General features: G+C 48.0%; 2 protein-coding genes across 4 annotated transcripts in view; one reads left to right on the top strand and one right to left on the bottom strand.

Annotated features, from left to right (window-relative positions):
- The window catches only part of LOC122108223 (glutathione S-transferase Mu 2), a 108,477-nt gene that overhangs the window by 42,232 nt on the left and 52,806 nt on the right, over nt 1-13,439 (top strand). The gene's annotated exons all lie outside the window — the stretch shown is intronic.
- On the bottom strand, nt 7,676-13,106 carry LOC122108258 (glutathione S-transferase Mu 4-like). The gene is given in 9 exon segments (XM_042680294.1): nt 7,676-7,921; nt 9,862-9,936; nt 9,939-9,974; nt 10,563-10,658; nt 11,585-11,685; nt 11,790-11,871; nt 12,172-12,236; nt 12,644-12,719; nt 13,007-13,106. Coding segments are annotated over 9 exon segments (657 nt in total). The 5' UTR covers nt 13,043-13,106; the 3' UTR covers nt 7,676-7,831.

Genomic DNA, 13,439 nt, shown 5'->3' with positions numbered 1-13,439 from the left:
TGATATCAGGTTCACTCCAAGAACAGTTGACACCACCTACTGCTGCTGCCAGAGAGCCCATACCATGGGCGCCATCAGCTGCCTATCCAAGGCCATGTACTGTCATGGAACTTCTCAGTTCTTGTCTGTTGGAAAAGACGGACAGGGTGGAGGAAAGGTAAGTGTGGCACTTGCCTGTTCCCCAGCCTCCCTCAGCCCCGGGGAGAATCAGATTAAGCAAGGAGTCAAGTCAAGCAGGAAGAAAACTTATTAACAGAGAGCAGCCCTTTTTAAAGCCAAAAAGGAGCAGGTGGCATGGGAGGGGAGGAAAAGGAACCAATCACTGTCAAGGTCACACCCTATCATGTGCCTAAGCTTCCAGGGGCTGGTTATGCACTGAACGTGAGGCTAATTGGGCTCTGCCCACTCTACTCTCTCTCAGCGCCATCTCTGCTGCCCATGTGCTCTACAGTAAATTGGGCTCTGCCCACTCACCTCCCTCTCAGCGCCATCTTTGCTGCCCATGTGCTCTGCAGATTCCCCCTTTTTTTGTTTTAATGGCAGACCCACCTCCCAGTTAGTTATCCTTTTCCCTCCTCTGTAAAGGTTGTTTTAACAGGATTACATTGGTAAGGATAGCATTGGCTACACAGGGGGTTCGAGGCAAGTCTGGGGGGCGAGATTCACCAGACAAGGATAGGGAGGGTCCTTGTGCATGATCCAAGAGCCTGTCCCAGTTACCGCACATCCCCACCTGGCACAGTAATAAACATCAGTCCCACCACAGTTAGAAATGTCTGAAGCAGTTCAATTAATTCCTGGGTCTATATAAAAGTCAGTATCTAGTAAGGTCGTCCTCTTTAGAACATTAGGAGTTCTACACGTGTGGCAAGGTGCATCCTTGTGGACCCCCACACTCAGGCCATTCTACTATAGTCCAGAAAAACAAGGAAAATTTAAAACAAACTGCAGACATAGCAAAGCAATCCTGGGTACCTAGTGTCTTTTAAGTAAGCCAGTTCTTTGTAAGTGCCTTTAAGCTAGCACAGGGGTCAAGATGACCTTTGAGCTTTACTGTCAGCTTCCAAAGGCTCCCAACACCTCACATCTCCCCCATCTTTGTTTAAAGAAGCTAACCTGCCTGTCTTAGGTTGGGTGGATTGCCTTGTCTGCCTTACCCGTCATCGGGAACTTCTTCAGAGTGAAGCTGAAGGCCCTGTCTTAGGTTGGTCAGACTGACACCCCCTCTTACCCGTCTCTGGCTGTGATTCCTCTCAGGGGAAATTCATTCTCTTGGAGCTTGATCTTATGTAACTGGCTGGCTAAGCTCATAAAAGTTTTGCCGTGCACATATAATGTAAGGAAGGCATAGAAAAACCATCAGCAAAAGCATTACCAGACCAGGAAATGTCATTACCAGTCCTTTAACATTAGTCAAGGATGGGATAGCAGTCTTTGCCACTCCAGAGTCCAGAAGTGGGGCTTGCTCTAATCCAGGTATTTGCCTGTGGGGTTGGAAAAGATCTAAACTGGAAGCATAACAAAAGGTGGTTGTTTAACAATTAGTATGGATTCAATAATGCCACTATACAAGCAATTAGTAAAAGAACAATTAAAGCAGGTAACACTAAAATAATTAGCTCCTACAGAAATATTAAAGGGCCCATACATAATGACATAAGGTGGTGATCAAAATGAAGGTCAGGCCACCAGGTCAAAGGGACAGCTTCTCTTGTGGTGCTATTGATGATTTCTACATTGCCAGCGCTGATCACTGCCCAGGTACCCGTTGAAGTTGATGCAGATTCCATAGGGCCATTGCTGGGACTGGGATGGTCAGGACAGCCAACAGCTGAAATATCACCATCTGCAATTGTTAGAGAGCACCAGAGCTTCTCAAGGGCTGGTTGCCCTTGGGGATGGTTAATAGTTATCTTTCTGGCTTTTCTCTTTTAAACACAAGCCTAGGCCACCATAGCCATTTTTCTTTCCTTGTTGGTTAGCTTATCCTTGAGCATCCTCCTGTATAGAGGAGATGGGTAAAAACTTAAGGTTCCTGGCCAGGATCCAAATGGGGGCTGTTGCCCCTATGGGGAAAACGCATCCAAATCCCCTGCTCATAGTAACTAGGGGGTCAGGTTCTCTCCATTGTTGTGTCAGGGGATCCTTCCACCTGACTTTCACTTGGGGCTTAGGGTTTAGTTGTCCCCAGTGCTTTTGAAATCTGGATTCAGTTGCCCCTTTTGAAAAATTTAAAATGTTAATGGTAAACAAAGCTATCTGTAACTGTATATGGGGGCTAACTCCCATTCTTTGTTTTAAGACATCAGTGATTTCTTTCTATAATTGCTTGGCCTTGGGGATTATAGGGAATTCTTATAGTATGATTAACATGCCATTTGTCAAAAAAAAATCTGACATTGCTTTACTAACAAAACAGGGTCCATTATCGGTTTTAACTTGTGCTGGTAGACCCAAGGTGGCAAAGCATTGAAGAAAATGTGTTTGTGAATGTTTAGTCCTTTCTCCTGTATGTGCTATGGCCCAGCATGCCCCTGAGTAGGTATCTATAGAGACAAAGACATATTTAAACTTACCAAAGGCTAGGAAATAAGTAACATCCATTTGCCAGAAGATGTTAGGTTTAAGGCCTCTGGTATTTACCCCTGGTGGTTGTAATGGGATACTTTAAGAAGGGCTGGCATGTTTTACAGGTATGTACTATCCTTTTGAGGTCCTTTACAAGAATCTGAGCTCAAATGTTGAATATGAATAGGGGCTCCCCGCCCTTCTAATAGGCCCATAAGGGTAACCATAAGAGGGGAAATAGGGTTTTCATCCAGCTTAATATGTGTCTGGGGAATATGAGGGAGCAAGTTAATCATATATAAGCTATCCCAATACAAATTAAAGGGTTTTTGAATGTCCTGAAGGGCCATAATTATGGCCAGCATTTCTTTATATTGTGCTGACCCTTAACAAGGTTGAAATCTTTGTTAGCTCGGGGTCTTTTGTTGCTCCTCAAAGGCTGCATAGGCAGAGCCTGCCTTACCACCATCAGTAAAAACATGTAGGGTGCCAGGAATAGGCATAGGAGAAAATAGAGATGGCATTTTGAGGGGAAGTCACCATAACATGACATGACAGTCCATTTGAATGGCCCATAATAGCAGTCAATTTGGACTAGAAACCCCTCCAAGGAGAGAGCAAGATGAGCATTGGCTGGAGTGAGCCACTCAATGTCTGCTATCCGAAGAGGAAAAACAAAGGAGTGAGGGTCAAGGCCATAATGCCTTTGGGGTTGGGTCCTTCCCTTAACAATAACATCTGCAAGCTGGTCTGCTTGAGAGTACACCCGAGGTGTGCCCCCCAGGGGAGTGTGAACCCACTCTAATGGCTCCAAACTTTGAGTTAAAACTGCAGAAATTAATGTGACACCTGCAAACAACCAAAGAAAAATGGGCTCAAAAATAGAATACCTCTTTAGAGAAACTTCATCCAGGGCTTTTTGGAACTGCAAAAATATTGCCCAATGGTTGTCTGTAATTATAATAACATCTTGGGGCGTCCTGTCTTTTAGTAGGGCAAATAAGGGCACAAGACTATCTTTAGGGGCAGTAACCCATGGCACCAGCCCATTGATTTCCCCTAAAAGACTCTGAAGTTGCGTTCAGGTTAGAGAGGCTGGAATATCCAGCAAAGGCTAAAGGGGGTTGGCCTGAGCCAAGGTAAGGTGGGTCCCAAGCACCTTAAAAGGAGCTACCTTTTGAATTTTATTAAGGGCTGTGGTAAAACCCCCCTTTTTTAATATGGCGAGAACTAGGGCCAGAAGGCCCTCCAGGCAGCTTGGGTCTTGGTGCCCCAGAATTATATCATCCATGTAGGCATAGGCAAGGGAAGTATCTGAACCCAGTACAGGCCTTAAAAGTGTGGCCAAGTATTGTTGGCAAAACGCCAGGCTATTGGCCATTCCCTGTGGCAGCATTGTCCATTCAAACCTCCATTCAGGCTGGGAAAAATTAAGAGAAGGTATGGAGAAAGCAAACTTCTCCCAGTCATCTGGATGTAGGAGGATAGAAAAAAAAATCTTTAATATCAATCACAACCAAGGTATATTCTGAAGGTATAGCGGGAGTCCAGGGCATGCCTCTTAGGGGCGTTCCTACTAGCTCCATCCTTTCATTTACCTTAAGTAGATCTTGGAGCATACACCAAGCCCCAGAGGCTTTTTGAGTAGCAATATGGGTGTGTTCCAAGGACTCATAGAAGGGCATATGTGCCTAAGGTTTATCTGTTCCTCCACCAGAAGGTAGAGGGCTACAACTTTAGGTTTTGTCAATGGCCACTGCTCCACCCAGATTGGGCTTCCCGGCTTCCACCTAAGGGGAGGTAATCAGGGGCCAGTGGCCTTTAGGATTGGGGGTGTACCCCAGTGGGTCCCCTATGTCCTTCTCTGTAATTATGAAAGTTAAAAAAATCCTTTTCCTTAACTCCCTCTAGTTCCTGTTTAAGCCTTTGTGCTTCTTCTCCATCCAGGATGGTCTGTAGTGACCACAGTGTCCATTTGTCTTAGCATGTCTTGGCCTAGTAAATAGGCAGTGAGGGTTTTTTGCCACTAAAGGGCGTATCTTTCAGTGTTTTCCAATTGAGCTAGTACATTTCATAATGGCAACCATATCTTTGGACTGGGAGTTGTCTCCTACCCCCAATATTGGGGGCCCAGGTGCAAGCTTCCAGTCCAAGGGCACTTCCTCCTCCCTGAGTATGGTTCGATCTGCCCCCGTGCCAATTAAGCAGTGAAACCTCTTTCCGCCTATAAGAATACTCATTTTAGGGTGGAGTCCTTCCACCAGGGGGAAGGTCCAATGGGCCTGGGTTGCCCTGCCATGAGGCTGCCTGGGCCTCACAGCAGAGGAGGTTCCTCCTTGAGTTAATGGGGCTGGAGGATGCCCCTCCCCTAGTTTAAAGGCTTCCCATCTAAATCAAACTTGGATCCACAATCCTTTTTCCAATGGTATCCCTGTGTGCACTTGGGGCAGGGTGTAGGGGGCCCTATGGCCCCCCTGGGCCGGTTGGTGGGGGATTGTTGTAAACAGTCCCTCTTAAAGTGCCCCTCCTGCCCGCATTTAAAACAAGTCCCTCTCCCTGATGGTCTTGGGGTTCCTCCGCCCTGGGCTGCCAGCGCCTGGTTAATAGCCTCAGTCATTGCAGATGTCTGAGCCTGTAAAGCTAAAGCTAATGATTGGGACTGGTGCTGTTGCGTTCCCACATCCTGCGAGGCCACCACCCATCTGCTCAGGGAACTCTCTCTCAATCCCTTGCAGGCCATGTGGTGGTCTGCATTCATCCCTTCCCAGACCAGCAGCTTTACAAACTGATCTCGGAGGTCTCCTGCTGGCAGCTTACGGTGAACACTTTGTTGGACTTGGTCTATAAAATCAGGTAGAGGCTCACCCGGTTTTTGTCTCACTGCTGCTATGGGGGACTCAGTGGGCCCATCATCCAGTTTGTATCAAGCGGCAAGTCCTGCCTGCCTCACCTGGTCATGGTATGGGCTAGGTATGGTGGCCTGTTGGATGCCAATGGAGTACCCTTTCCCCATCCTTGTTAACATGGCATAAATAATAGGTATCGCGGGTTGAGCCGGCCAGTTATTTCTGCTCCCACACTGCATTCCTCCTTAAAGAAAGCACACCATTTGATAAACTGAGAACTGGTGATGATGGCTTTGGCCACATCCAGCCAGTCCTTTGGGACACATGGGTGATAAGCAATGTCCTGTAACAGGATCTGGGCCCAGGGAGAGTTTGGGCCATCCCGAGCCACTGCATTGCAGAGCTCTTTAAGATCCTTAGCTTCCCATGGATAACATTCCAGGGCCTGTTAGCCCCTGCTGCCAGATTGACCGGATATGCTTGGGGAAGCGAATCCTGTGGTCTAGAGTCCAGGCTCTCAGGAGGCCCTTCCCTTCCAGGGTAGTTCTCGGAGTAGGTTACTTCCCAGGCCTCGGCCCCTCCATGGAAGGTTGGTAGAGGTCTGGGTCTTGAAAGTCCCTCTCCCAGGTCTCATAGGGTGCAGTACCTCCCCTCCAATCGGGGGAATAGGCAGGGGCCCTAGGACCATCAGGAGCACCTGAGTCAGAGGGAGTCATTTTCACCCTCGTTTTGACTTCCACTGTGCATATTTCAGTGTGTTCTCAGTCCAATTTGACCCGTTCCTTTTCCTTCTCACTTCCCAAGTCCTCCTGTACTCCTTCTAGGCCTAATGTTGCCGCCTCCTCCTCCTTCTTCTGTGAGATAGCATTACCCATACTAAGGGTTTCACTTACCCTGAGAGACTGCTTAGCCTCGGCCAGTATCTTTTCCTTTCGTGCCCCACGTTGGGCGCCAGATGTTGGGTCTTCGTCCGCCCAGTCCCACGAAGAAAAGACGGACGGGGTCCAAGGAAAGGTAAGTGTGGCTCTTGCCCATTCCCCAGCCTCCCTCAGCCTGGGAGACAATCAGACTCAGTGGGAAGTCAAGTCAAGCAGGTAGAAAACTCGTTTATTAACAGAAAACAGGCCCTTTTTAAAGCCAAAAAGGAGCAGGTGGCTTTGCAGGGGAGGAAGAGGAACCAATCACTGTCAAGGTCACACCCTATCATGCACCTAAGCTTCCAGGGACTGGTTATGCACTCAACTTAAGGCAAATCGGGCTCTGCCCACTCTACTCTCTCTCAGCGCCATCTTTGCTGCGCATGTGCTCTGCAGTAAATCGGGCTCTGCCCACTCTACTCTCTCTCAGCGCCATCTTTGCTGCCCATGTGCTCTGCAAGTTCTGCCGCCATGTTTGCCTTGATGGCTTGGCCACTCCACTTTCACCACTATTTTTTTTTTTTGGTCAGTTGTGGGGCTTGAACTCTGGGCCTAGGCATTATCCCTCAGCTCTTCAGCTCAAAACAAGCATTCTACCTCTTGATCTACAGCACCACTTCTGGTTTTCCAGTTGTGAATTGGAGATAATTGTCTCACAGACTTTCCTGCCTGAGCTGGCTTTGAATAATGATCCTCAGATATCAGCCTCCTGAGTAGCTAGGATTACAAGCGTCAGCCACCGGTGCCTGACTACAGGCACCAATATTTTTCATATTACCCCCTCAATCACTGTATTAACAATGAAAATCAAAGTAGGCAAAGAAAATCACTCTTAATTTGGGCCTTATATTGTAATAACAAGGAAAAGCAAAGAGATTTTCTCATGATGTGCACAAAGTAAGCCACACAGCCTGCCGACACAGTAAGAAACAAGACTTGCCATGGGTCTACACCAATCATTGAATTCCTTCATGCAAATGAAGGGTTTTGTTTGCACCAATCACAAGTCTTCTGCTGGGCCACTAGGGTAATGAGGTGTTCCCTGGCTAGTCTGGGTGAGAGTGACCATAGGGTCTTCTAGAGTTCACAAGGCTAGTGGTGGCAAAAGTCCAATACAAGCTACTTGCTGGTCAGTGCATTCTGGCACCAGAGTCATGACTTGGGGACACATTTGACTATTCATTCTTTGTTCAAGCCAGTCAGGCTCCAGCTCCTTTAACTGCTGTTAAAATGTTTAACATTAGTCAAGTTTATTTCCCAACATTATCAATCCATTTAAAGGCAGAAAATAAACAGTGTAAAAGGTGTTACAATCAAGACTTACTGGTACCAACAATAAGTGCTTTGACTATGTATGGCTGTGATCTAAGAATGCTGAGCTCCTGCCCCATGCCTCCATGGATGGCTATCATCTGTTTTGGGCTAGGGCTGCAGGGGTCCAGCTGTTTCCCAGAGTCCCAGGCAGGGACAAAATGGACTTCTCACTATCCTTTCAAAACTCTACTTATTGCCCCATGTGGCCACCTTTGTATACAAAGGTGTTGGGAGAAAGCGGCTGCTCTTCATGTAGGCAGAGATTTTCTTCAAGCCCTGAGTGGAAAAGAGAAAGCAGAGGCTCAGGATATGTGGAGATCCACAGAGGGAAAGCAACTTCCTCTTATTCATGCAGATAGTGAGAAGGAAAGGGCTGTCTGTCAGTCTGTCCTCTGTGGACATGCCCTTTCTGCCCTCACACAGGAGGCCCTTGTCTGCACAGACATGCTCTTCTTTCCCAGGGAAGCTCCTGTTTGCCTGGATTTGCACACAAGGGAGCGACCAGGAAGAACAAAGGAGCTGAGAATTTGCCATGCTGTTTGGCATAGAGCCCAGGCCTTACCCAGCAACTCAGTAAACCTTGGGTAAAAGTGTAGAAGATGGAGGAAGAGGGCATCAGTGGCTCACACCTTATAATCTTAGTTACTTAGGAGGCTGAGATCTGAGGATCGTGGTTTGAAGTCAGTACAGGCAGAGCAATCTTTGGGATTCTTATCTTACCTCCATTTAATCAGCAAAAAAAAAAAAAAAAAGCTAAAATTGAAGATGTGGCTCAAGTAGTAGAGTGCTAGCCTTGAGCAAAATGAAAAAAAGGAAAGAGAAAAAGCCAAGGAAGGGCATGAGGCCCTGAGTTTCAGCCACACACGCACACTCACACACACACACACACACACACACACACACACACACACACACACAGACGGAGGAGGACCCATAAGGAAAGGTAGAGCAAGTCCTAATCAATCCTCTAAGAGCAGAAAGTGCAATTTTCTCCACTTGTACCCCACCCAACTGCCAGACCTGATACAGAGACCAGGCTAAATGATATTCCATTGTATTATGGGACTTATTACCAAAGTTCAGTTCCTGGGCAATTTCTAAAGGGTTCAGTGTAATCTAGGGTTGCCTGTATCAATGGATCAAGTCCACACTAGCCTCAGGCAGCAGCCTCAGCCCTCCCAGCCCCTCCCCCTCTCATCCCTCCCATCCCTCCCATCCCTCCCATCTCAGAGTTGAGCCAGCTCTTGCACAATCCCCAAGGCCACATAATCTGGACCAGAACCAGAACTGATGAGAACTTGCTGCAAAAGCACAACACTTCATGAGGAAGGGGAAACAACAAATTCTAGTCTAAATAATTCACACGATGCCTACAACTTCCAAATCTCCTAAAGTAGGTTTTATGGGTTTCAAATTAAGGACTCTAGTTGCCCCAGGCCTTGATGTGAGGTGAGATCAAGGCTGGGCTCCCCAGAACCCAAGTAGGGCACCTCACAGTCTGGAATTCCAACTATTCCATGCTTTACTCAGTGCCAAGATGGGGGAAGGGGCATCTCTCTTTATTGTACCCGCCTACAGGGAACCTCATAGAGAAAAGGTCAGAAAACATGAGTAAAAATAAGTTCATAGATTAATTCACATGTGAACCATCTGGCACATTCAAAGGAAGAAGAAAAAAACAAAGGAAGAAGGTGGAAGGAAAGGCCCACACCATAGAATACTTCTATCCTAGGCCTCTCCAAATCCAGCACCAGCTACTGATCTGACTGGATTGAGCAAAGCCTCCTGCAGATCAGGTGTGAATACTGTCTGAATCTTGGGGATTCACATTAATGCCTCACCTCACTTTCCTAATACCTGTTGAATAGACTCTGCTGACTCTGCCCAAGGTCCTGGGCAGTAAACCTGAAGATTTTTCCTTTAGCACAAAAGCTGGAAAGCTACTAAACTGCTGCCCTTAGAAGTCAGAGGACCACAAGGATCCCAGAGCAACCTCCCCAGCACTGAGATCTTGAACAAGTGACTCACCCCCTACACTCCCAAGTTCCTAATCCGTCCAGTGGGACAGATTGCTCTCTCTGTAGGAAAGCCAGCCCAATAGATGCAAGTTGCTAACTACAGGCCCTAGTTGCTCTTCATTCAGCTCTAGGCCTAGAAAAACATCCTGAAAAGAAGAAGGAGGTCATAGCCTGGAAAAGGAGGATGAGAGGTATCACCTCAAAGCGAGAAATGAAGTCCTTCAGGTTTGGAAATGTGTCCAAGCATTTGGGGTCAAATATATGGTGCAAGTCACAAGGATATCATAAGCCAGGAAATCCACAAAGGTGATCTGCAAAACAGCCAAGGATAAAGGAGCATGAAATTCTTTTTTTTTTTTTTTTGTTTTCTTTCTTTCTTTTTTGTTAGTCGTGGGTGGGGCTTGAACTCTGGGCCTGGGTGCTGTCCCTCAGCTCTTCAGCTCAAGGCAAGTGCTGCCACCCCTTGAGCCACAGCATCACTTCCAGTTTTCTATGGTTTATTGGAGATAAGAATCTCAGAATTTTCTGCCCAGGCTGGCTTTGAACCACGATCCTCAGATCTCAGCCTCCTCAGTAGCTAGGATTACAGGTGTGAGCCACTGGCTCCTGGCTTGTGAGCATGAAATTCTGTACTCTTGAAAGAACAAATTCTCATCCCTTCCCTTTTTAGTGTATGTGTGCCAGTTCTGGTGCTTGAAATCAGGGCCTGGGCATTGTTCCTGAGCTTCTTTTTGTTCAAGGCAAATATACTTTATTTTTAACAGTTTATTGGAAGTAAGAGGCTCAGGTCCTTTCCTGCCCAGACTGGCTTCAAACTATGATGTTCACATCTCAGATTCTTGAGTAGCTAGGATTACAGATGTGAACAACTGGTACCCAGCTTGATTCCCTTCCTTTACCTTGTCACCAACAAACCATGGCTGCTTCCCCAGGAACTCTGAGAAGAGCTTCATCATTCCAGGGAGTTGCTCCAAGTACTCTAGCTTCAGTTTCTCCTGAGACAGAAAACAGCTGTCACTACCCTCACCCACAAATTCCCTGACAGAGTGACCAGTCTCCACAGTGTTGGGCATAGCCCCAATCAGCAGCCATCTTCCCTCAGATGGAGACTAGGTCAGTGTTCAGTCTTTAATAGACTCCTTCTGGATACTTCACCCAGTCTTTGAAAGGCAATAAAAAGTCAGACAGGAATGGGACACTTCTCTTAAGGAAACATTACAACTCCTGATAGTCAAACAACCTCCGGTGTGTCTAACCCAGGAATGCTCTGACTACCTGGCAGATGCCAGGCAGAATCAAAGATGCAAGAACTAAAAGTACTAGCTCTACCTAGTAAGTTTCAAAAGCATGAAATAAACATCTGAGTCTTTCTGATAAAGCAAAAAATGAAGCTGAAAAAGAGGAGCAGAGGTCTTCTGGCTGGCCCCATAAGGAAAAGTAATTGATTCATGCTGATGTGAAGGGGACAGCACTAGGAAACATTTTGGCAGAGGCCAGAACTCAAGACTTCCATGACAATTCTGCATGTGGACTTCCCTTTCTCCTCAGTGAGTGTGTTTATTTCATGAGCAGGTACATGGAATGAACCTGTTGGGAAAAGAACCAGGGGAGAGGGCAGAAGTGGAGAGAATTCTGAAACCCTGACACTTTCTAGCACTGAATATCCATCTTGGAGAATCTAGACTGCACTCAGCTTGGTAGGGAGTGAATCAGAATGTTCAGTTAATACAGTCCAGTGAGGGACACAGGTGGCAACACAGGAAACATCCTCGAAGATAAGCAGTTCTAATGAGTTCAAAAGTGAAAGAGGACCAGCAGAGATGGGAATTTAAAAGATTTGACTCTTGATCCAAACCCTGCCTGACACAGCCCATGGCAGAGGAGGACAGGGACAGGGAGTGGGTAGTAATATATGACTCACAAAGTCTGGGCTGTAGCAGACTCTGGCTAGCTGATTGGAGACATCCATAGCCTGGTTCTCCAAAATGTCCACTCGAATCTTCTCCTCCTCTGTCTCCCCACCTGCAGCCACACAACTCAGTTGCATCCTCTCCATCCCACCCCAAACAAGCCCAAGGGATGACCACTGCCTGTCCCACACACGCCCAGCAGCCAGCCTCACTCACACAGGTTGTGCTTGCGGGCAATGTAGCGCAGGATGGCATTGCTCTGGGTGATCTTGTGAGCTCCATCAATCAAGTAGGGCAGCTGGATGGATAAGCAGAGAAGGTCACAAGGGGCCCCAGGTCCCAGCAGCTCTTCTCTGGGTTAGAGCAAACACAGAACCTAGCACTCAGTGTGCTTGGCACTGGTGAGCCCCACATAAACACACTTCAGAATGAATGCAAGAGTCAAGACATAGAGCGTCATAGAAAACCACAGATAGCCAGGAAGGAAAGGAGTAGAGCAGAAAAGCACTGATCCTAGAAGCTCTCAGCTGGGCAAGGAAAGGGGGGAAGGAGGGAGGGAGGCCACATTTCCCTAGACCACCCCTTCCCCTGCACCTACATTGGGGAAGTCCAGGCCTAGCTTGAACTTCTCATTCAGCCACTGGCTTCTGTCATAGTCAGGAGCTGTGGTAGATAAGATCAAGTGAAAACAAACCTCTCTGAGTCCAGCCCTCCTTCCCCAGGACCCCCTGAGGCAGTGGATCTGCACTCTGACCAGCTGTGTCCCACATTCCAAGGCTACAGGGGTGAAGAATGCTGGGAAGGCTGAAGGATCTAAGGACCAGAGCACAAAAGGTTTAGGCCAGTGCTAGACAACCCCACCCAACTTCAGATAAAGGGGGGTCCCTGGCCCTCCACTCCCAGCTCCTTGTAATGGAAATCCAAAGTGCACCCTTTTAGGATTTGGGAAGGAGCAGGCCCTGGGTGTGGTTGGAGGCCTGCAGAGCTGGGAACAGGTGACCACAGTATGAGTGGCTGGGCACCCCAATGGGCAAGAATTGGTCACAAGTCTGACCAGGAGGTGTCATTACCGTCCCCCATCGTGTATCTCTTCTCTTCATAGCTTGTGTCTGTGTATTCCAGGAGCAGGCGGATGGCGTGGGCCAGCTGGGAAAGTTGGCAGGTGAGAGAGATCAGAAATGGGGGATCCTGTCTGTGACTTCACCTCCTCCAGGTGAAGTCTAACAATATCTAACAATACTTTCCACATGCATGCACACGCTATGCGTGCACACACAGAAAGAGGTCGCACGTGTGTGCCCTCTGGTAAGGCTTAGGCAGAAGACTCCAGCAAGTTCTGAGGAAGATCCCCATGCTAGAACTGCCCCCCTCCCCAGCCCCAGTCAGCTTCTCCCCATTCCTCGGCCCCTCCCACCGGTCAGGTGGTGGCTCACCCTGCGGATGTCCCAGTAACCAAGTGTCATGGGCATGGTGCTGGTATTATGGACAGAGCCACATGGGCCTTGGCAGACTTGGACTGTGACTTTACCCAGAGTCCAGTGGGGGTGGGCGGGGCTGCTGGCCCCACCCCCATGCCGTCCCTGGCCCCGCCCCTTCACCCCGCCCCACCCTCATGCCTCTATGTAGTGTGTGTGTGTGTGTGTGTGTGTGTGTGCGTGTGCGTGTGTGTGTGTGTGTGTGTGTGTGTGTGTGTGTGTGTTCTGGTTTCTGTTCAGGGGTGTGGGGTGATGCCTTAGGAGTGGTGGAGCACATGACAGTATAGCCTGAGCCTCAGTGGGCCTAGCCTGTTGACAGTCTGGGAGTCTAGCAAGCCTTTAGAAATGATCCTTGTGAGGAAGACCCCCATGTGTCTCATTGCTATTCAAC

Source organism: Dipodomys spectabilis, unplaced genomic scaffold (genome assembly GCF_019054845.1).
Source record: "Dipodomys spectabilis isolate Male_0828 unplaced genomic scaffold, ASM1905484v1 ptg000002l, whole genome shotgun sequence".
In the NCBI taxonomy this organism is placed as follows: domain Eukaryota; kingdom Metazoa; phylum Chordata; class Mammalia; order Rodentia; family Heteromyidae; genus Dipodomys; species Dipodomys spectabilis.
This window is presented reverse-complemented; position numbering and strand designations above follow the sequence as displayed.